Below are 23,878 nucleotides of genomic sequence, written 5' to 3'. Positions count from 1 at the left end.
CTTTATGAAAGTGAGTTTCTAGAATGTTCTGTTCCTTCCCTCTTTTCTAGCACTTGCAACACTTCCAAAGTCCCTTACGAGATACATCTCCCTTCTGAAATCCCAGCCTCTGAAATCATTAGCCAAATAAACTTGTGTAGTTCTAATTTACAGTGTGGAACTCTGGCATAGCAGTATCAAACTGACCCACTCAACCTGGCAGCGTACTAAAGGGACAGTGCTCATTCTCCTCATTGCTAAGGAAAGCACGTACATTTTAATTTTGAACAGTACTAATTATAAAGAATTGTGAAAATGGGGTTTCAGAAAATACATGACCTGTAGCTACCAAGCCTAACATTTAGTCGCTCCAAATCTAGAGAGACATTGTGTGTCAACTCAATGTACCTACAGCTTCATATTTCCAAATGCTTCACAAAAAAGGGGATGGTTATCATGTTCAGCTGTCATGGAAATGTTACTATGATTAACACACTTATGTTCAGTCATTGAAGACTTAAATAAAATGCTGGTGATGTTGGTAATGTCCACAGAGCATAATGTGATATAAAGGCTCACTTAACTCTCCCACCAACCAACCCAGGGACAAGAAACATGACTTAGGTTTATATGTTTGCCACTGAATGAACATGCTTTTATCGGGCTTCAAAAGAAAAAAATGGGGGGACGTGCATTTTAAATACTGAAACTTTTCAGGGTTTTTGTACTTTTGTGTGTGTGCTCATGAATGTATTTGTGTGTATCTACACACCTGTGTGTGTAGGTACACCAGAAGAGGGCTTGGAGCTCCTGGAATTGGAATGGCTGGCAGTTGGAAACTGCATATGCAGGTACAAATGTGGACAGCGGGAAGCACTCTTATCCTCTGTGCCATCTCTTTATAGCCTTCCACTCCTCTGCCTTTTTTTCTTCAGACATTATCATGTATCCCACAGCAGCTTTGAACTGATTCTGCTACCTCTGAGCCTTAAATACTGGAACTCCATTCATGTGCTACTAGGTGTGTGCTTTCCTAGAAAGCAGGGGTGACATGCTTACAATCACAATGTTCCAGAGGCAGAGACAGAAGAAAGATAACAGAGATCCAGGTCAGGCTATGCTAGACAGAGCCTCATATTTTTTGTTCTTTGGTTTTTCAAGGAAGGGTTTTTCTGTGTAGCCCTGGCTGTCTGGGAACTCACTTTGTAGACCAGGCTGGCCTCGGATTCAAGAAATTCACCAGCCTCTGCCTGCGAGTGTTGGATCTAAAAGCTTGCTCCACCAAGTCCCGAAAGAGTCAAATATTTTCACATACTATTTAACAAGTACTTCAATCCAAGCCAAAGGCATCAGTTGTAATCCCACTAACAACCACCAGGGCGAGGTGCATTTCTTAGGTTCCAGGGAGTCCTGGAAATCTGGCACCATGTCATCTGCGGAAGACATAGGTGTAGAGGAACAAAAGACCCTCGTGCCACTCTCCAGCGGCTCCGCTTCGAATGCGCCCGGTGGCACTCCCCTGCGAGGGTCACTACCCACGGGGACAGGACTGAAGCGAAAAGCATGCGGTGACCCAAGGTCCCGTCAACGTGGAGGACAGGCGCCGGGCAGGCCCGGGAGCGCGTGCTCGGCCAGGCACCGACGGTCGAGTTCAGACAGTCTAGGTTGCAGGGGCGCGAGCCCGCTAAGGGAGCCCGGAGGCGAGTCTGGGGCCCGCACCGTCGTGTGGCCCCGCCGCAATCTAGGCGCGCACGCCGTTAGCGGCCGAGGGCAAGGCCTACGGTAGAGCGCGATCGGGTCCGTTCCGGGCCAAGTTTCTCATCCCCACGGTTTCGGTTCTGATGGGTCCCAAGTTCTCCCAACAGATCCCACAAAATGGAGGCCGACATCTCCTCCCGCCACAGCCATGGCGGAGGAGGGACACCCTTCCCACAGGCCAGGCAAGGTGGAAGCGCCTGCACGGCCGCCAGCGCACCAGTGCCTTTGCAGTCCAGCCGCGGCCGGGCTCGCCCCCTCGGTCTGCCGCAGCCACTGCCCGGCTCGCCAGTCGCCCGGGCCTTGGGGGCCTGGATAGGGAGGATGCCGGGACATAGAGGCCTCGTCTCTCCTCTGGCAGAGTTGCAGGGGACCGCGGCGACCGTCTGGAGGCCGAGGCCTGGCGTCCCGATCCCCGGCCCACGGGAAGCCTCGACGAAGACCGCCAGCCCAAAGGCCGAAGCGCGAGGCGTACTGCATGCAGCACCACTCGGGCTCCTGACCCGGGCAGACCCCGCGAGTGGGGGCGGGACGGGGCGGGGCGGGGGCACGGAGGGAGGGAGGGATGGAGGGAGGGAGGGATGGAGGGAGGGAGGGATGGAGGGAGGTAGGGCCCGCCCAGCACGGGACAGGCGGCGCGGGGGTGGTGGGGGGAGGGCCGACAGGCCGGAGGGCGTGGCCCACGGCTTACGGACAGCCGCAGTGACTACCTCACGGAGAAGGGTCCTGAAAGAAGGCCGACTGGGCCAATGGAATCTGCCCGAGGCATTCCGGGCCGCCCTCGCCAGCAGCCAATGAGCGTGCGGAGGGCGGGCCTTTCCCGGACTCCGCGGCGCCACCGCCTCCTCTACCGCCTCCTCTGCCTCCTCCTCACCAGCGCTGAAGACGGTACTGGACGGAGCTGAGCGTAGTTGTTTGTGCGGCGCAAGGGGAGTGGGCCGCGGGAGGGTAGGTTCGTTCGGCGGAGCTGCAGCCAGAACCGGGTGAGGCTTCTCCCCGCTGTCTTTCCTGTCGAGGGCCGCGGAGAGTGGGGGTGGCTGGGAGCAGCGCAGCCTCGGGAGGAGGAGGCGGAGGCGGGGGCGACTGGGGAGGCGGAGATGGGCGAGGGCCGGGAGCCTCCCACCGAGCCGGGTTTTGCAGCCCGGGGCGGCCGGCGTCGCCGCTCCTGCGTTGGGGCCTCCGGGTGCGCTGAGGGCCGGGCTCATGTCCTGGGCGGCTTCGCTTGCGGCCTGAGAGGTAAAGGAGCGGGGGCGCGGCCGGGCGGGCTGGGTGAGGCGGGCGGCGGCGGCCGGAGGTCGCCGGGTGTTTTCCTTTCCGCCTTGAGGCCGGGCGGGCCGGGGAGGAGCCCTTTGGCCCTTCGGTCTGGCGGGGCGCACTCCTCCCTGTCTGCCGGACCGAGACCCCAAGTTTTCCGTGTTAGGGGGCGGCAGCTTAGGTCCCGCAGCGTTTTCTCTTTCGCTCTCGCCTGTCGCAGCTTTTAATCTCGTTTGGGCCAGTTTCTAATGGCTGACTGGTGCTAGTCCCGGGTTGCTGAACTGAGAAATAGGAACCTTAGGCCCAGGTCAAGTGCTTGCGGCAGATGAGACCCAATTGTTGAACCGCTCTCGGGTCGGATTGGTACTTGAGTTGTAACTGCTTAGGGGAAATATGAACCCCTTGCTGGCTTGGAGGAAGCGTTTACTCTTCTGCTCAGCTGTGCGCTCTACTCCTAATTCCGAAACTGGAAAGAATATATTGAGCTTTGGCCTGCTGTCGTTCTTTAATACTTGATATCCATTGTTTATTTGGAGGTTGGTAGAACAGTTTGGGAATAACTTCACCTTGATTTATTTCCTCCTTTGGCGTTCAGGGTTCGGTGCTACCTCAGAGCTGTTGATGCTCACGGTTTGTGTGTGTGTGTGTGTGTGTGTGTGTGTGTGTGTGTATTGTTTTGTTTTGTTTTGTTTTTGTTTTTTTTTTTGTTTTTTTTTTAAGATTTATTTATTTATTGTATATAAGTACACTGTAGCTGTCTTCAGATACACCAGAAGAGGGCATCGGATCTCTTTACAGATGGTTGTGAGCCACCATGTGGTTGCTGGGAATTGAACTCATGACCTCTGGAAGAGCAGTCGGGTGCTCTTAACCGCTGAGCCATCTCTCCAGCCCTGTTTTTGTTTTTTAATTTCCTTTTATTCTAGGATTTTTCAAGCCACTCTAAAGAAGCATTTGGCAGAAATAAGGAAAACATCTCCATTGTGAGTCATTTTGTATAGCTTTCCTATAGTGTGTTAGTGGATATTATAACATTGCTGTCGTCTAGGTTTCCTAAATAGGACTATGGTCTTATTCCTAAGATGCTGTGCACTTAACATTTTTGTGTTCCTTTCCAGATTTCTTTCTGCTGTTGTATTTTTTTTTTTTTTTTTTTTTTTTTTGGTTCTTTTTTTCGGAGCTGGGGACCGAACCCAGGACCTTGTGCTTCCTAGGTAAGCGCTCTACCACTGAGCTAAATCCCCAGCCCTCTGCTGTTGTATTTTTTAAACCACTAAATAATTATCTAAAATAAACGGGAAATATTTTTTAAATTACTGACATGTTTTAAGGTTGAGGAAAAACAAATCACAGATTATTTTTTTAAAAGAGTATATTTTACACGAATAGATGTAAAATATGTCTGTGTGCCACTTGGGTGCAGTGTTGAAGAAGTCCAGAAGAGGGCAGTGAATCCTTTAGAACCAAACAGCAAATTATGCACTGCACTTGGTGTGGGGACTCCTTTTGCTAAGCAGTCTCCTGATTACTCTAACCTGACTACTGGCGTTATTTCCTGCTATGTGGCCAGATTATATCTTATACTCAGCTCTGGTCTGTTTACTTCTATGTGTGCGAGCTGTTTCTGCCTACAGGTTAAGAACCTCTGCTTTAAAAGTACAAAGCCAGGAGCTGGAGAGAGGGCTCACTCAGCCAGTCCCTGTAGCCCAGAACACCCATACACAGTCAATACAGAAAAGAGCATGGCTATTCTCTGTGTAGTCCTGGCTGTCCTGAAACTCACTTTGTAGAATGAGTTCAAACTCGCCTGTGCCTCCCAATCGCTGTGTGCACTGGACCCTTTGTAGCTTTCACCTCAATGATGCTGGTTTCTTGTTTATCCCAGTCAGTTTTTCATGATGTCACACAAATGACCCTGTTAGTCTTTGCTGCCCTCTGAGACATCCCAAGCCATGCTTCCAGCAGCTGGATTTTCCTTCACACTCTTCTCTTACATTTTAGTGCCCATCATAAAGGGAAGTTGGGGCAGAAACTGAAGCTTCTTGCTTGGTAGCTTACCATGTGCATCTGCCTGTCTTCTACTGCTTAGAATCGATTGTACCCGCAGGCTTGCTTGCCTCCAGGCCAGTCTGATAGTGTCTACAGGTCCGTCCGTGCCCCCCCCACTTTAGCTTGTGTCAGGCTGGTAAGAAAGGAAACTACCAGCACAAAGCACTCTACTATCTCCATCCTTTTTGCTATTAAGCTTTTAATTTACACCAGCTCATTTTGAGATGCAATTTTTAATGCCTATGAATACCATGAGTTTTATTATTTGAAAACAATCTTTGTGATAAAAACAACATAGAGCACACAAATCCAAACAACTCATTGAAAACTTACAATTGAATGAAAGGAGGACATGACTGCTCCCTCGCAGGGTTGAGAAGGTTTTCATTGTAGGTATGAGTGAGAGTACAGCCAGAAGTATCTGAAGAGTCTAGAGCAGGGAGAGGAAGTAGGCTGAACATGGCCTTGGAAGTGAAAGGTAGGTAGCTAGAGAGGAGGGTGGAGAAGAGAAAGACCAAGAGGGCACATGGCAAAAATGGCAGGGAGAGACTGGGAGAATGGAGAAGTTTAGGATAAGGGGCAGGTGAGAAGAGCTGACAGGAGCCTGGAGGTCAGCAGACATTTTACTGTGCTAATAGGTACCACAGTTAGCCATTTGTCCAGAGATTCATTTTGTACGTGACAACAATTGACATGTAAATAAAGAAAACTTTTTTTGTTTGATTTGGTTTTGACTTTGGAGACAAGGTTTTTCTGTATAGCCTTGGCTGTGCTGGAATCTGTTTAATAGATCAGGCTGGTCTTGAACTTAGAGACATCTGAGTTCAAGCCTCTGCCTCTGGAGGCCTGGGATTAAAGGTATGTGCCACCCAGCAGGACTTTTTATTTTATGGTCTTTTGGGCTTTTTTTCTTTTGAGACAAGACTCTTGAGCTAGCTAGACCTGGCTGTACTGGAACTTGCTAAGTCAGCGCTTCTCAACCTTCCTGATGCTGTGACCCTTTAATACAGTTCCTTATGTTGTGGTAACACAACTGATGTGCAAATTTAAAGGTGTCATGGCCCTCAGGTTGAGAACCACTGTGCTGAGTAGACCCCAGGCTGGCCTGGAACTGAGGAATTTTCTAGTTTGCTTTGTTTTTGTTTTTTTTTTGTTTTTGTTTTTGTTTTTTTTTTATTATTATATATAAGTACACTGTAGCTGTCTTCAGATACACCAGAAGAGGCCATTAGATCTCTTTACAGATGGTTGTGAGCCACCATGTGGTTGCTGGGAATTGAACTCATGACCTCTGGAAGAGCAGTCAGGTGCTCTTAACCACTGAGCCGTCTCTCCAGCCCAATTTTTTATTTTTTAAGAGTTACTTATTTATGTAGATGAGTACACTGTCGCTGTCTTCAGACACATCAGAAGAGGGCATCAGATTCCATTACAGATGGTTGTGAGCCACCATGTGGTTGCTGGGAATTGAACTCATGACCTCTGGAAGAGCAGTCGGGAGCTCTTAACCGCCGAGCCATCTCTCCAGCCCGCTTTGTTTTGTTTTAAGACAAGGTTTCCCGGGCTGGGGATTTAGCTCAGTGGTTAGAGCGCTTGCCTAGGAAGCGCAAGGCCCTGGGTTCGATCCCCAGCTCCGAAAAAAAAGAACCAAAAAAAAAAAAAAAAAGACAAGGTTTCCCTGTGTAGCCCGGCTATCCTGGAACTCTCTCTATATACCAGATTGGCTTTAAAATTACAAATTCACTATCTCTGCTGGGATCAATGGCCTGTCCCACCATGCCCAGCTTTCTTTTTCTTTTTTTTAATATTTTAAAACTTTATTTAATTTTATTTTATGTACATTAGTGTTTTGACTGCAAGGATGTCTGGTGAGGGTGTTGAGTCCCTTGAATAGGAGTTAGAGTTGTGAGCCACCGTGTGGTTGCTGAGAATTGAACCTGGGTCCTCTGGAAGAGCAGCCAGTGCTAACCACTGAACCTTCTTTCCAGCCCCATCAAATGTATTTGTTTAACTTGTATGTGTGTGTGGTTATGTGGGTACCAGTGCCTATGGAGATTAGAAGAGGATGTTGGAATCTCTGGAGGTGGAGTTCCAGGCAGTTGTGATTCTCCTGGTACGGATGCTAGAAACTGAATGGAGGTTTTACATAAATGAGACTAATAGGCACTCTGAACTGCCAAGCAATCTCTCCGGCCCAAATTTTGTTATTTTAAATTCAAACAAAACTTAGGCTATTTTTGTTTTGAGTGGAAAGTAGCACAAAGTGAGAATAATTGACTTTTAAGGACTATCAAATTGCATATTTTCTATCAAACTGCACAAAAAAGTGGTTAACAGAAAAAACAATGAATTTTAAAGTGTTATTGGTGTTGTTGAATTATTTATTTATGTATAAATAAAAATACTAAAATTGTTGTAGTAAAATTAAAAAACCTCTTTTCTCTGTCTCTTACAGAGTCTTTGGGGAAAACTAGTTAACTTTACATTGGACTTGGACATGGAAGCTCATCTGGAAGATGCAGAATCATCTGATGGCCCAAGTAGTTCTGTAGGCAGTACAGCCAGATACACACCTGTGGAAGATGACGATGTTGTGTTTGTTGAGTCAGTACAGCCTGCAGTTTGTGGTCCAGCAGTATCTAATGAAAGAAACCTTATATTTACATCTTCAAAACATGAAAATCCACGAGGAAATTATTCCACAGTTCCCCCTTCCTCGAGAGATTTGACTTTTCACAAGGGAAATATATGTGAAACAATCATAATTGATGATGAAGGGGACACAGAAACAAATGGAGGGGAGGAGAGAAATCCTACCAACTTTATTGAATGGGGACCTCATGGAAATAAAAATAGTACCAAAACTGTGGATTTCCCCATTGCCAGTCTATCAAGAAGCAAGGTAAATTCAGGAAGGGTTACTAATAGTATCACCTTTAGAAGTGGGTATAAGCCCTAACTGCTGGGTGAGAGGAATTTAAGGATTGTACATCACTATAGTGTACCAACTTGGGAGATGTCACTAAAGGATTTAGTGTTAATATACAAACATATGCCTCATCTTTAACTTCACAGACCAAGACTGCCGTAGGACCTTTTAATCCGGGTAGGATTGATATTACAGATGAATTTCACAATGGAAGATTTGCAGTTCATCCCAATCCTGGTAAGCAATAAATGGTATTGTTTGCCTTGTATTCAGGTAAATTTAGCTTTCTCTGTGAATCTGTACTCATGTACCAAGAGGCCAAAGCTTCCTATCTTGGTGTCTATCTTACTTTTGAAACTTTTTTTTTAACTGACCCTGGAGCTCAGCAGTTCAGCTAGATTGGTTAGCTGGCAAACACTAGAGAACCCTTTGTCTTCTTTCTGTCTGTCTGTTTTTCTTTCTTTTGTTTTAAAGATTTATTATTTATTTCTTGTATGTGAGTACACTGTCACTGTCTTCAGACACACCAGAAGGGGACATCAAATTCCATTACAGATGGTTGTGAGCCACCATGTGGTTGCTAGGAATTGAACTCAGGACCTCTGGAAGAACAGTCAGTGCTCTTAACCACTGAGCCATCTCTCCAGCCCTCTCTCTCTCTCTCTCTCTCTCTCTCTCTCTTTCTCTCTTTCTTTCTTTCTTTCTTTCTTTCTTTCTTTCTTTCTTTCTTTTTTTTTTTTTCTTTCCGGAGCTGGGGACCGAACCCAGGGCCTTACGCTTGCTAGGCAAGCACTCTACCACTGAGCTAAATCCCCAACCACCCCCTCTTTCTTTCTTAACCTTAAAAAAAAAAATGTCTTTTAAAGGTCTCACCATGTACTCATGGTTGCTCTGAAACTCACTATTTAGATCAGGCTGACCTCAGACTCTCAGAGATCTTCCTGCCTCTCTTCTGATTTGGGGGACTAAACGTATGAGATGCTATTTTTGGCTTAACTTTAAAAAAATTCCAGATTGCATTGTGTGTGTGTGTGTGTGTGTGTGTGTGTTTCCGTGTACATGCAAATGCACGTGCTACAGCTCATGCAGAAGTTAGGACAGCTTGTAAGGACCAGTTCTCTCTACCATATAGGATCTAAGGATCGTGCTTAGGTTGTCAAGTTGGCTTCAGGTGATTTTATCCAGTAAGGTATCTCACTGGCCTGCTTTTTGTTTGTTTTGTTCTGTTTGCTATATTTCGTTCAGTTTCACTTGGGTACTGAGGATCAAACTCAGGTCTTCATGCTTGCACTTTCGTGGGAAGGCCTTTTACTAGCTATGCCTTCTCCTCAACTCCCATAGGTGTTCTTTTTAGAACTCATATCTGGTATATTCTGTATAAAATAAGTTACTGGTTTTCATATTAAGATAGAATGTTTTACTCAATATAATTGTGAAATATAATTATTTTGTATCTGTAATTTGGAGAGGGTAATTTTTATTTTTTAAGAATTACTTATTTTACATATATACAAGTACACTGTAGCTGTCTTCAGACACACCAGAAAAGGACATTAGATCTCATTATAGATGGTTGTGAGCCACCATGTGGTTGCTGGGAATTGAACTCAGGACCTCTGGAAGGGCAGTCAGTGCTCTTAACAGCTGAGACATCTCTCCAGCCCCAGGTAGTTTTTTGTTTTGTTTTGTTTTGTTTTGTTTTTTAATCTACAGTTACTCACATCTTAACTGTTTTAAGGGCTGGAGTAATGTCTCCTAGGGCTTTTCTAAAACTACTCTGTGAGGTTTTAGGGACTGAGAGGAGACTAATTTGGGAGTTTGAGTTTTAGTGTTTTTTTTAGGGTGTTGACTTTTAAGAACTAAAAAGGGGATGGGTATTTAGCTCAGTGGTAGGAGTGCTTGCTGCAAAGTCCTGGGTTTGGTCCGCAGCTCTGGAAAAAAAAAAAAACAAAAAAGAACTAAAAAGTAAATGACCTAATAACACAAAATGAGGTTAATGGTGCCTACCTGTAATTCTAGCACTGAGGAAGTGGCAGTAAGAGGGTCCTAGTTAATGTGAGACTTTATGTCAGAAAAACTGAAGCAAAGGTCCAGGTGTGTTTTCATAGACCTTCATCCTATCACTGAGGAGACACAAGTCAGTGGATTTCTATTTAGCCAGGCCAGCCAGAGCTACACAGTGGGCCTTGTCCCCTCCCAAAGAAAGAACCTATAGAAATTGGTCTTATCATCCTTGTGTTTTGTTTTTATTTTGCTTTAGTAACCTTTCTAGGTGTGAAAATCATTCTATGATACTGATTCAAGGAATTGTCCTTTAGTGACTAGGTAATTTCTGTTTCCACTGAGGATATTTAGGACAACATAAAAACTGATAACATATCCAGTTGGGAAGATGGTTCACAGGTGAAATTCTTGCTCTCTGAACATGAGAGCCAGAGTTCAGATCCCTAGACCCCGCATAAAAGCTGGGTAGGTTTTTCAGCCTTCCTAAAATCCCAGCACATGGGCGATGAGTCATGTAATCTCTGGAGCAAACTAGATAGCCAAACTAAATGAATTAAGTTGCAGGGCGAAACGAACACAAACTTGACAGTGATTGTAGTACTTCCTAAACTTTGGGTGAATTTTCTAACCTCTAATTCTTAATTTCCCGTGTGTGTGTGTGTGTGTGTGTGTGTGTGTGTGTGTGTGTGTGTGTGTGTGTGTGTGTCTGTCTGTCTGTCTGTCTGTCTGTCCTTGTGTCTGTGTGTGTTTATAGAGAGTTTTTTGTTTGTTTGTTTGTTTTTGTTTTTTTTTTCCAGAGCTGGGGGCCGAACCCAGGGCCTTGCGCTTGCTAGGCAAGGGATCTACCACTGAGCCAAATCCCCAACCTCTTGTTTGTTTTTTTGAGATAGGGTCTCACTATGTGGCTCTGGCTGTCCCTGAACTCACTATGTGGGATGCCTCAAACTCACAGAAGTCCTCATGCCTCTGCCTCTCATGTGCTGGGATTAAAGGACTGTACCCTCATACCTACTTTTTCTTGTATATATTATATATTATATGGAAAGGTCTCGGGCTAAATAATATAGGCCTCAAGATCTTACTGCCTGCTGATCAGAGTATAAAGTTTACAGCTGCTGCTCCAGCACCATGCCTTTCTACTTTCTGTCATAATTATGGACTAACTAATCCTCTGAAACTGTAAGCAAGTTCCTAATTAGACCCTTTCTTTTATAAGACTTGCCTTGTTGTGATATCTCTTCACAGCAATAGAATAGTGACTAAAACTGACGCTTCTGGTCTTAAAATGTATCTTGAAGATGGGATATGGGAATTTTTGGCTAAGACTTCAATTTGAGTAGAAACACTAATATCTACCTCACCCAGTCGGCAAGTTAATTAACTTATTTAAAGACAGGATAGCTATAGTTGAAGCTGGCCTATAACTCAGCTAGTCATCTTGCCTAGGAGCACTTAGGATTACAAGTGTGCAGTAACATACCCAACTGAAAGCTTTTATTTAAGAATTTAAATAATTTAAGTAGTTTCATTGTAAAAATGGACATACTTGTTTTATTTTTGTGCCAAACCGGAAGTGATTTTTTTTTTCCAAGATAAATACCATTGTAAGAGCTAAGAATGTTGGTTTATGCCTTACCTTTAATGTTCACACGCAGGAGGCAGAGGCAGGCAGATCTCTTTGAGTTTGAGGACAGCCAGGGCTATTACACAGAGAACCCTGTCTCAGAAACAAAACAAAACAAATTACCATTTTAAGCAATGTAATACTGGTATCTTACTTTACTAATTCTTTACAAATATATTTCTATAAGTAAGTCTATAAAACAAAACTATTTGGGGAGATGAGGTTTATTTTTCTCATAGTATTAACATTGACAAATCTTATAAAAATTGTTATATTTTATTCCTGCTGCAGCTTTAATCTGTTTGCTGTCTACATTTAAATAAGCAGAGAAAGTTTGATCCCAGATTATAACTTCTACTTACTCTACAGTTGAATATGTATTTTATTTATTCCTTATAAGACTGGGGAATTAGGCATAATTTCAATTTGTAAGAGAAAGAAAGCCAGAGGACTGAGAATTTAGCTAAATGGAAGAGCCCTTACGTAGCATATTTATCTCCAGCCCCACAGAGAGACCACGAACTCAGAACTCTCTGTGCTTGCATGGTGTTGTCTATTCAGGAGACAGAATTTTATACTCAAGGAGTATGAATGGCAGTGACTGGTAGTTTACCGTACTGCATAATTTTAGGAAACATTTTTTTCCTTGATAAAAGAAAATATTCTTAGAATGCAAATTGGTGTGGGTGTGGGTTTGTGGCTGTGGCTGTGGGGGTTTGTATATGTGTATCTGTTAAGTACCTGAAAGAAGAAACTTCAGGGAGGAGGGAGGGACATATTTTGGCTCATAGGTTTAGGGCTACAATCTGTTGCAACCAAGAAGTATGACAGGCAGCTCCAAAGCCAGGAACCAGTAACAGCTGCCTAAAACATTTGCTTTTAGAGACAGTCTTGCTGCAATGGCCCAATCTGGCCTCAAACTTGTAGTCATTCTGTCCTTATTTGAATCATAGTTTGATAATAAGTCGTACCACCAAGCAATAGAACTCTTCTTACAGGAGAGTACTGGGTCTTCAACCTGGCTAGTGCTATAACCTTTAGCCCTTCCCTAAATCCCTCTCTCTACTAGGTAGGTAGGCTCTGTGTCTACCAACTGGAGACCAACTGTTAAACAAATGAACTTAAGGGAAACATTTCATACCCAGAGGAATAGTAGGAAGAATACTAGATTGATTGTTAAAGTTATTTTGCCTTAACCACATGCTATGAATCTCTTTTAAACTCTTAAATTAAAATGTTGTCTTAATATGTATTTGTATTTACTCCATGTCTTTTTCTTATTCATTTTGTTTTTAAGATTCTTGTATCTCCCAGTCAGCATCATTTCCCCGTAACCAGAAACAACAAGGGGCGGATTCTTTATCACCAGTGGCCTCACTTCCTAAACAGAATTTCCAGCCCTCAAACCAACATCTTACTAAACCTGCTAATAAAATTATTTGTGCAAACTGCAAAAATCCTTTACAGAAGGGGCAGACAGCTTATCAACGAAAAGGATCAGCTCACCTCTTTTGTTCAACCACCTGCCTTTCTTCTTTCTCTCATAAGCGCACTCGAAAGACACGCAGTGCAATGTGTAAAAAGTAAGCAGACGTCAACATTTCTCCATCTGGTTTATCACTCAGTATAAATGAATACCCTGGATATAGTTGTAAGCTAGACTTGTGGTAGATGTGTCAGATGTTTTCACATTGGTTGGGATTGGGCTATAGTGTAGTTTTAACAAAGAATGGATCTAGGTACAGAAGTACAGTACCCTCCTTTCAGTAGCTATGCTTGCCTTTTCCATTCTACGTCTTACATATTAGTTCTCCCAACCTACCAGTTCAGTCAGTGCCTTTTCCTTCTGAGCCGTCTCCAGAGGTCACTGCCAACCATTTTTAATATTTATGTGTATGGGCTGGAGAGTTGGCACAGTGTTTTAGAGTACCAGCTGTTTTTCTAGAGGACCTTGGTTTGATTCTCGGTATCCATGTTAACTGGAGTTAGCTCCAGTCCCTGGGAATCCACTGCCCTCTTCTAGCTCCTGTGGGCATTGCATCCTTGTGGTACACAGACATACACAGAGGTAAAATAACCGTACACATAAAATAAAAATAAAGAAAAAAAATTTAAGTTCTGTGTGTGTGTTTGACAAAACTCAGAGGCATTGCATCCCACTCCAGTTGGGAGTTAAAAGGTCAACCTGAGGGGCTGGGGATTTAGCTCAGTGGTAGCACTTACCTAGGAAGTGCAAGGCCCTGGGTTCAGTCCCCAGCTCCGAAAAAAAGAACCAAAAAAAAAAAAAAGTCAACCTGAGCTGCCTGATATAGGCTAGGTTTCAAACTCAGGTCCTTATGAGGGTCAAGCATATACCAGTAAACCATCCATTGAGCACCACCAGTATCGGTTTTTTCCTTCCAGTGTTTATCTTTTCTTTTTTTTTTTTTTTTTTTTTTTTGTTTCTCTTTTTTTTTTTTTTGGAGCTGGGGACCGAACCCAGGGCCTTGCGCTTGCTAGGCAAGCGCTCTACCACTGAGCTAAATCCCCAAACCCCCAGTGTTTTTCTTAAAGATTAACTTAATCTGTATGTGGTTTTGCCTGTGTCTCTGTAAGTGTACTCTGCAGACCTGGTGCCCTCAGAGACCAGAAGTTACTGGGTTCACTGGAGCTGGAATTTTGGACAGTTGTGAGCCACAAGTGTGGATGCCAAGAACTGAACCTGGGTCCTCTGCAAATAACAGCCAGCGCTCTTAACTGTTGAGTCCATAGTTCTAGTATTTTTAATCCTGGAATGCTAAGAAGCATTAATGTTCGAGAGTTTTCCTTTGAGTTTTATCCTGTATTATTTAGGAAGCAGTGTAGGTAAAGCTGAAAGTGGATTTTAAAGTACAGTGTTCTTCAGATGTTTCTTTCTCCTTTGCGTTTCAGAGATTCTCCTGTGAAACCCACAACTATTGTTCCTCCAGTGGAGTCAAGCAAGTCCTTACGAGAATTTCATAGTGCATCTCCATCTCCCTATGAAAACTGCCAGAGTCTTAGGAAAGAAGTTTTTACTAAGTCAAGATGTATAATCTGTAATAAATTAGGAGAGGTCTGCTCTTCATACTGTTACTGTTTAGACTCTTCTAGTCTAGGCTTTGCCATCTACCCAATGTCCATATCCTAAATATTCAGATTGGAAGGACTACTAAGGGTGTTAGAATTTTCTTTATTTAAAAAATTTACTACTGAGTGGTGGTGAACACCTTTAATTCCAACATTTGGGAGGTGGAGACAGGCATATCTCTGTGGATTTGAGGTCAGCCTGGTGTACTTAGTGAGTTCCAGGACAGACAGTTCTATGTACTAAACAGATAGCAACACACACACACACACAACACACACAGAGTTCTCATAGTGTCTCTGTGGAATTAGTTGCGATAATTCAGTAATTTCAGGATAATGAAGCCACAGATCCTACAGGAATGTGGAACAAATGGTTTGATACATTTTCAAGAGGAGGACCAGGACATTGAGGCAGTCCTTTGTTTTACGTTGTCCTTGGTAACTAAATCAGATATTGAGTAGCTTTGGGAGCCATTCAATCAAGGTTGTACATTTATTTGTTACAGCTTTCAAACCGTCTTACTGTACATTCTAAGGGTGGATAATGATTCCCTTGATCTACTTCCCAAATACTCATAAGGGAAAAATCTAAATACTGTAGGGCAATAAATTGTAAAATACTGTCTTAAGAAATTTTGTTTTCTTTTAGGTTCGCCATGAAATCAGTGTTAACAGTATAACACATAAACTGTGTAGTAACAGTTGCTTTAATGAATACAGATTGACCAATGGTCTCATAATGAACTGCTGTGAACAATGTAGCAAATATATGCCCAAGAGTACTGGACACAGCATTCTGATTACAGGACAGCAAAAGAGATTCTGCTGCCTGAGTTGTGCTGACGAATATAAAGAGGTAATTCTTTGTTTTGTTTTGTAATGTGTATATTTTACATACATGGGTGTTTTACCTGCATGTTTGTCTGTGCACTACATGCATCCTTAATGCCCTCAGAGGCCAGAAAAGGATGTTGGATCCCTTGGAACTATAGTTAACAGACAGATGAGCCACCATGTAAGTATCTAGCAATCAAGCCCAGATCTACTGTGCGTGTGCGGTTGCATAATTGCTTGTGTGTTGGGAGGGTTAGAGCACAACCTGAGAGGTCTTTCCTTGCCTTCTACCTTGTTTGAGACAAGATCCCTGGAATAGACCAGGCTACCTCACCTTCAAGCTTCTGATGATTCTCTTGTGTGGCTGTTTCCCATTGTGGTGTAGGAGCACTCAGATTTAAATGTATACCACCACACTGGGCTTTTACATTTTTTTTTTCCTTTTTTTCGGAGCTGGGGACCAAACCCAGGACCTTGCGCTTGCTAGGCAAGCGCTCTACCACTGAACTAAATCCCCAACCCCGGACTTTTACATTTTGATACCAGGGATGATGGCGTATACCTTTGATCCTGACACTAGGGAGGCCAAAGCTACCTGATTCTACCTAGAAAGTGAGATCAGCCAAGGCTGCAAAGCAAGACCTCGTGTCACAGAGAGCTGACTAAATATTATCAATTTTTTCTTTAGCAATTTCACACATAAATATATTGCACATGTGTAATATATTTTGTTTTCATTACGCTCATTCCTTGCCCTTATTTCCACCTTGTCAACTTCTGCCCCTCCGAAGCCCTTTCCTATGTTCATGTTTGTTGTATTACTTACTTTTCTGTTGTTGTAGTAAAATACTATGGCTAAGGCAATTCATAGAAGAAAGGGTTTATTTGGGGTTCACTATTGAAGAGGGTGGGGTGGAGGCAGCTTTAGCAGTAGGCAAGGAAATGATAGGAGTATCTAAACCTCAAAGCTTTTTTGGAGATCTCATTCCAACTACCACAATGTCTTTTGTTTGTTTTGTAATTAACAGTTTAAGTAGGGCTGCCCTAGGATACCTAATGCTGCTGTTCTATGACTGAACATGCTCAGGAGTGCATGCATCCATATACTTAGTGCACACGTGCATGTGCCATAAACACATATGTAAAAATAATAATAAGCCTTGCACATTGAGTATAAATTAAAGAAAAAAAGATGGGGAAATATGTGTAATCAAAATAGGGCTCAACTGTATTTGTAGATCTTGACTTGTTTCAAAGTGGTCAACAGGACTGGAGAGATGGCTCAGTGGTTAAGAGTTCTTGCTGTTTTTCCAGAGGACTCAAGTTTAATTCCCTGCCACCACATCAGGTACATTTGGCTTCTACTGGCGCGTGCGCGTGCACATACACACGCACGCACGCACACACAAAATAACTAAAAGTTCAAAATTTTCCTTGGTTAGGGAACACAAATTTGAAGCTTGCCTGGGCTACATGAAAGTCCGTTTTATAAAAATAACAATAACAAAAAAAACCCTGGCTTTTGAAAAATCTTTTAAAAAGTATTGTATACTGAATTAAAATACTATGCTGGCATGTCCAGTGCAGGGAAGAAGAGTCAGAGTTTCGAGGCCAGTCTGGCATGTAGGGAGGTCCTGTTTAAAAACAAAGTAAGGAGCTGGAGAGATGGCTCAGCGGTTAAGAGCACTGACTGCTAAACTGGAAGCTAAACATACAATTTTTAAAAAAGTCTTAAAAAAGCCAAGAAACAAAATTAAGTAAACGATGTTTCCATGTAAGGTTTTGGGGTGTTTTTTTGGTTTTTTGTTTTGTTTTTTTAACATATAATGTTGTGATTTGAATAGGAATGGCCCCCATAGACTCATGTGTTTGCTTAGCCCATAGTGGGTGGCACTACTAGGAGGTGTGGCCTTGTTGGAGGAATTGTGTCACTGTTGGGGCAGGCTTTGAGGTCTGCTAGGCTCAGTGTGACATTCACTTCTGCTGCTTGTGGGTCAATAGAACTCTCAGCTCCATGTCTGCCTGCATCATGCTGTGTTTCCCATCATGTTGATAATGGACTGAGCCTCAGAACTGTAAGCCAGCCCCAACTCAATGTTTTCCTTTATAAGAGTTGCCTAGTCATGGTATCTTTTCACAGCAATAAAACCCTAAAGCAGTATATTTTTATTTTCTTTGTATTGCCTATGTGTATAAATTTGTACTGTGTTTATGCCTGCTGCCCTTGGAGGTCAGGAATGGGTTGACTTCTGAATTAGAATTGCAAATAGTTGTGAGCTACCATGTAGATTTTTGGAATCAAAAACCAGGTCCTCTGTAAGAACAAGAGCTCTTAAGCACTGATCCATCTCTCCAGCCCCAATATTTTATTTTATTAAGTGTGTGTGTTGGGGTGTATTATGTGCATAGGATTTCAGTTCCCCTTAGAGGTTAGAAGAAGGCATCAGATCTCCTGGAGTTTTAGTTACAGACATTTGTGAGGTAGCTGCTCAGCGCGGGTACTGTGGACCGAACATAGGTCTTCAAAAGCATTACACACTGAACAACGGAGTGACTTTCTGGTTCTTGTTTCCTTTGGCTTTGCTTTAGACAGGGTCTCTAGGCTACTGTAAGGATAACTGAACTTCTTACCCACGTGTGTAGAAAGGGTTATGGCAGTTTTAACATTAGAACTAATTGCTCTGCTCCTCTTACCCCTCCTACCCTCTCTTACCCTCCTCCTCTTTTTTCCTCTCTGTTCTTGCTCCTATCCCCCTGCTCCACATGCCCATGGCTGGCCGCCTTTCCACTCTTCTCTTCTCTCATTAAACCTTCCATGTGGGAAAAAGACCAAAACTAATTGCTCTTTGGGGGAGAGGCTCGAAAGATGATCAAGCAGTTTAGAGTCCCTTTAACAGAGGCCTCAGATTGATTCCCAGTACCCATATGATGTCTCACAACCATCCTAACCCCAATTCCAAAGGATCTGATGCTCTCTTCTAATATCTACAGGCAAGAGTCATGCACATGATACGTACTTGGAGCCAAGATACTCTGTATAAAATACACCTAAAACAATAAAAGTGACTAACTAGGCATGGTGGTACACTCCTTTGTTCACACTAGAGGCAGGCAGGCAGAGGCCAGCCTGATCCTCCATAGTGGGATCCGGGACAGTCAGAACTACAGAGTGACACCTCCCTTGAAAAAGAAGTTTTTGTTTGCTTTTGGAAATAGGTTTTTTCTGTTTCCCTGGCTGTCTTAGAAGTCACTGCTAGGCTGGAACTCAGCTCTGCCTGCCTCTGTCTCCCAAGAACTGGAATTAAAGGCATGAGTTGCCACCTCCCTGCTTCAGAGACTTTTATTTATTTATTTATTTATTTTATTTTTTTTTTGGAGCTGGGGACTGAACCCAGGGCCTTGCGCTTGCTAGGCAAGCGCTCTACCACTGAGCTAAATCCCCAACCCCCAGAGACATTTTCTTAACCAAGATTCCTTCTTCTCAGATAACTTTAACTGTGTTACACTGAAATAAAACTAGCCAACACACTGGCCTTTCTCTTTTTCCTTTTTGTTTCTTTGGGTGGTGGTGGTGGTGGTGGTGGTGGTGGGGGTGTTTAGATAGGGTCTTACTATGTATTCTGGCTGGCCTGGAACTCAACATGTCACCCAAAGCAGGCTGACATCTGCCGGCCTCTGTCTCCTAAATGCTGGAACTTGAGGTGTGTGCAGTCTTGGCCTGTTTTTACTTAATTTTTTATTGCCGTTAACATTCCATTGAATAGTTGTGTGAACATATATTTATCTTAGATATATAATTTGTTTATATGGGTCATGTGTTAATAATGGTAGATAAATTGCCAAAGCTTTATGAAACTGACTTAAACCATGTTAAAGTCCTTAGTGATGTTCTAGTTTGGCTGAGTGACATCATGTTTCCGTTTGACACTGTCTCTCCGTAGTAACCATCCTGGTAGGTGTAAGGTACTGTGCCTGATTTTTGTTTAAGATTGATTTTATGAGTTTTTTGCTGCGTACGTGCACACACGCACGTACAACAAGTGCATGCCATGGTATACTTTGTCTATGATGGCTAATACTGAACTATTACCTGCTCTTATTTCTTCATTTCAATTTTTAAAATGCCAATAAATTATCATCTATTTCCTTACAGATAATGGAAGCAAAATCAAAAATACTGCTTTTACAAAACAGAAAAAGGAATGCCATCAGAGAAGAAAATGAAAAAAAATTATATGAATCATCAAAAACACTTTCAGGAAATACAGGAGAAATACCAGAAAAAAAGGAAAAGATTTCAGAAATAATAAAAGTTGCAGCAGACTGTAGCCTAGATACATCATCAGAGGAACGGAATGTGAATTTACCTTGTTCTGTGGCAGCAGTATCTGATAAATTTCAAGAGCAACTAGGAGACAAAAATTCAGAGGAATTTGATGCATCTGTTGTACTTTCTTTGGATCCAGGTTCATGGCCCCGAATTTTGAATATGAAACAACGTGAATTTCTTGTCAAAACAGAGCCACCTCAAGTAAGAAATTTTAATTTTCCAAAAGACAGTATAGGCAAGAAGTTTTCAGAAACATACTACACACAGATTCTTCCAAATGGTGAGAAGACCACCAGATCCTGGCTACTCTATTCAGTCTCTAAAGATTCTGTGTTTTGCCTATATTGCAGACTCTTTGGGGAAGGAAAAAATCAACTGAGAAATGAGAATGGGTGCAAAGATTGGCACCATTTGTCACATATTCTTAGTAAACATGAAGAAAGTGAAATGCACATCAACAATAGTGTTAAATATTCAAAATTTAAATCTAACTTGCAAAATAAAACCAACGAAGCTACAGAAGGTGGGGAAAATATTGTGCAACTGTTGTACATATAACACCCTGTCTGTTCTATATATATGACAGTGTGTGCATTACCCAGACACTGTCATCAAAAGTTTTGTGCCCGGAACCAGTACCATACACTGTGTAAGAGGAACAATTAGCAATATGTCTAATAGCAAATAAATAGTGAAAACTGTTCTTGTTCTAAATCTAAATGCATTCTTGTAGATCTTAGCAAAGGCAGTTTGAGCTTTGTCACTCTGAGGGTTCTCACCTTGTTAAGTGTTCTTGGAGGACTTCCACTTAATGGCCTAAGAGCAAGAAAAGGCAAGATGCATCCATAACAAGCTAAAGAAACTATATTCAGGCCACAAGGAGGTTGGTACACACCTTCAGTCTCAGCACTCAGATACAGATGGTTGGATGTCTGTGAGTACCTAGGCCAGCCTGGTCTACAGAGCAAGTTCCAGGACAGCCAAAGCACACAAAAACCCTGTCTTGAAAAACCAAAAAGAAGGGAAAAAAGAAAATGCATTCAAACAGCTTAAGAAGCTATGGCTGTTTCTATTAAACCAAATTCTTGAGTTTCATTTCTTTAAAACTTTTTTTTTTATTTGAGCAAAACAGTTGTTGTGATAAATAGAGGTAATTTGTGTTTTACTGATTTTATATTTTTGTTTTCATTTTAATGTGTAAATGTTTAGTCTTGTTATGAGAATTATAAATAGCTATTATGTTAGTATGAAGAAACATTAAAATATATGTATATGTGTATATATACATATGTATGTATATATTGTTAACTTTTCAGTGTTATAGTTAATTTTTCCTGTGAAAGTATACTCCATGTGTGAAATTTGAGAAATTATGAATCTAAAAAATTTTTTCTTCAGACTTAATTCATTTTTGTTTTCTTGTATAAAAGCTCTTACTTATGTGGAACTGGGAATGGTGGTACTCAGGAGGCAGAGGCAGATTGATCTCTGAAATCAATGCCAGCCTGGTCTACAGAGTGAGTTTCAGGACAACTGGGTCTGCATATCTCAAAAAACAAACACACAAAAGAGACAAAGAAAAAACTTGTTTGGTAACTACAACTGGATCTGGGTCTTCTGGATGAAGATTCTGTTGGGGGTTTTCACAAGATTGTCCGTGAATTCCTGGGAAGGAAACTTGGTGAAGAGTCTCTTTCCAGAGGCTGGGGGCCAAGTAGCAGTAGGTCTTAGGGTGGCCTCAACACAGTTGCCAAGGATGGCAGCACAATCCCTGGCTGATGGGTAGCAGTCATCAATACTGGCTGGCCATCAACAGTAGCTTCTTGGGCCAGTGTCTGTGGGGCAGGGACGAGATTCACTGACACAGGCACAGTTGCCTGTTCCCTTGCATAGAGCTGTGGCACTTGCCAAGCTTGTTTCTCCAGTAGCCTCTCCATACAGGGAGAGTGGGAAGCTTAGCCAAGATGATGGTGACCTCTTGAATGGCAGTGGCTAACTCCTTGGAGCACCTAACACCAAGACTACTATGACCATTGTAGTCCCCAGAAGCAACAAAAGCCTTTACCTGGACAGATGGCCAGCCCCTGCTCCTGCACTGGCATGGTCTTGAGAGGCTCATCTTTCAGGGATGTACTCAGGAAAAACTCAATGATCTCAGAATCCCTAGTGGGCAGGAAGAACAAACAGGTCTCTTCTAGGGACTTGATCTTCATGTCCTTGACTAGGCATTCCAGCTTCTCCCTGTCCTACCTCCAAGCCATGAACACTACTGCAACTCCCTGGGCCACCAGGCCCTCAAGGTTCATTGGCCACTTGGCATTTTCACAAAGAAGCAAATCTAATGTTTGATGACCATCTATGGTCCTGATTGTGAATTTGATAGTTGTATTTTTTGTTTCTGATTTCTGATGTTAATTTTATCATCTATTAATTCTTTCGGGATATGTGAGATTTTCTTGCAAAACAGTGTCATTATCAATGACCTAAGGAGATGCTTCCTCCTGTGTGGGAGCACTTGAGGAACAGTCGTGTTCTCTAGAATACCCACTAAACCATTCTAGGTACGTTATTCCTTTCCAGGCAGAGGATATAGTTTGGTTAGTAGAATGCTTGCCTTAGCACACAAAAAAAGTGTGGGTTTGATCTGCAGACTTCATTAACCATGTGGCAGCAAGCATGTAAGCTTTATCACTGGGGTGTTAGAAGCAAACAGCACATGCCAAGCCACCCTGTCTCCAGAAGAAAGTGGCTTTTAATCATTCCGGCTTGGATCTAAGTGAGACACGGTGGCTGTCAGCTGTAATCCCTGCACTGAGGAAGGTAAAGCAGGAGGAGTGTTAATAATGCAAGGCCAACCTGGGGTGTGTAGTGAGTTCCCAGGCCAGCATAAGCTATAGTGTGCTATGCTCATAAGATAGAAATTGGCTAATTTTAATGTAAATACAGCTTTTTGATATCTCCAAAATGTCACTTTACACTCAGGTCTGAGGATACTTTAGAGAATTTGACACTTTAGTTTTATGGGTAGGAGTGTTTTGCCTGTATGTAAAATGTACCATGGTTACCTGGTTCCTGCAGAGGCTAGAAGAGGCGGTCACATCTGGAACAGAAGTCACAGATGTTTGTTAGCTCCCATTTGAGTGATAGGAACGAAGCCTGGATTCTCTGTGGTTTGAATGTTCATAGTTCTCTTTGCTGTCTTGATCTGCGTTGTGCTGAGAACATCAATGTGAAAATAACATTGTTCTGCTGTCGGAGTGATCCTCTCCACTACCCACATATTTATTGTTGAGTTACTTCCCAGGGCAGGGCTGCTCTATTACTTGAATAAAAAAGTATATGATAATACTCAGTTTATGACTGACATTCAGACAAAGGTGGTAGGAAGTTGACTCATTTGAGTATTCTGCCTCTTGGGAATCAGTATCATGTATACCAATTTCAACTGGAAATAAAAATTGGGTCCAAGTCCATTTGGTGATATTCTTTAGTGAAAGAAAATAGGGTTTATTAATTTTTTTCTTTCTGCTCCCCCACATACATACACACCATGCCCCAGTTCTAGAATTAGCAATACAGGAAGGAAACAATACTGACATCATGTATTTAATTGTAGAACTTTTTTTTTTTTTTTAAATATGAGGCCTTACTGTGTAGCCCTGACTGGTCTAGAACTACGATCAGACTGGCCTCAAACTCACAAAGAGCTATCTGCCTCTTCATAGGAATATTGGAATTAATGGCTTGTGCTACTATATCTGCTACTTCTTTAAGAAAGATTTATGTATTTATTATATATACATACACTGTCGCTGTCTTCAGACACCAGAAGAAGGCATCAAATCTCATTACAGATGGTTGTGAGTCACCATGTGATTGCTGGGATTTGAACTCAGGACCTCTGGAGGAGCAGTCAATGCTCTTAACCACTGAGCCATCTTTCCGGCCCCCAAATATGTAGCTCAAGCTCCCCTAGAACTCGTGATCCTCCTGCTTCTGCCTCCTTCAACAAATCTTACGGGTGTGCACCACC

At 42.7% G+C, this 23,878-nt stretch overlaps 1 protein-coding gene across 9 annotated transcripts; it reads left to right on the top strand.

The window, feature by feature from the left end:
• The first annotated feature begins 2,556 nt into the window (after positions 1 to 2,556).
• Zmym5 (zinc finger MYM-type containing 5) lies at positions 2,557 to 23,328 on the top strand. Of its 9 annotated transcripts, none has more exons than NM_001433029.1 (9): positions 2,587 to 2,717; positions 3,915 to 3,971; positions 4,107 to 4,202; positions 7,493 to 7,939; positions 8,113 to 8,203; positions 12,892 to 13,177; positions 14,505 to 14,667; positions 15,331 to 15,537; positions 19,669 to 23,328. In NM_001433029.1, exons 4-9 carry the CDS (start codon positions 7,535 to 7,537, stop codon positions 20,401 to 20,403), a joined length of 1,887 nt encoding a protein of 628 aa, NP_001419958.1. In that variant the 5' UTR covers positions 2,587 to 2,717; positions 3,915 to 3,971; positions 4,107 to 4,202; positions 7,493 to 7,534; the 3' UTR covers positions 20,404 to 23,328. The 9 variants fall into 9 exon arrangements, with proteins under 9 accessions (XP_087441805.1, XP_087441806.1, NP_001419958.1 ...); XM_087585678.1 differs by lacking the exon at positions 2,587 to 2,717 and adding an exon at positions 2,779 to 2,970 and having other exon boundaries at positions 19,669 to 23,318; XM_087585679.1 differs by lacking the exon at positions 4,107 to 4,202 and having other exon boundaries at positions 2,557 to 2,717; positions 19,669 to 23,318.
• The last annotated feature ends 550 nt before the right edge of the window (positions 23,329 to 23,878 follow it).

The sequence above is a fragment of the Rattus norvegicus genome, chromosome 15 (genome assembly GCF_021556685.1).
Source record: "Rattus norvegicus strain SHRSP/BbbUtx chromosome 15, alternate assembly SHRSP_T2T, whole genome shotgun sequence".
In the NCBI taxonomy this organism is placed as follows: Eukaryota; Metazoa; Chordata; class Mammalia; order Rodentia; family Muridae; genus Rattus; species Rattus norvegicus.
The sequence above is the reverse complement of the archived record's forward strand: the minus strand, read 5'-3'. Positions and strand labels throughout refer to the sequence as shown.

Excerpts from the sequence above, each read along its gene's own strand:
- Zmym5 (NM_001433028.1), top strand. The coding sequence starts at position 7,535 with ATGGAAGCTCATCTGGAAGATGCAGAATCATCTGATGGCCCAAGTAGT. Across the intron at positions 13,178-14,504 it reads CGCAGTGCAATGTGTAAAAA|AGATTCTCCTGTGAAACCCA; the intron begins GTAAGCAGACGT and ends TTTGCGTTTCAG. Across the intron at positions 15,538-19,668 it reads GTGCTGACGAATATAAAGAG|ATAATGGAAGCAAAATCAAA; the intron begins GTAATTCTTTGT and ends ATTTCCTTACAG.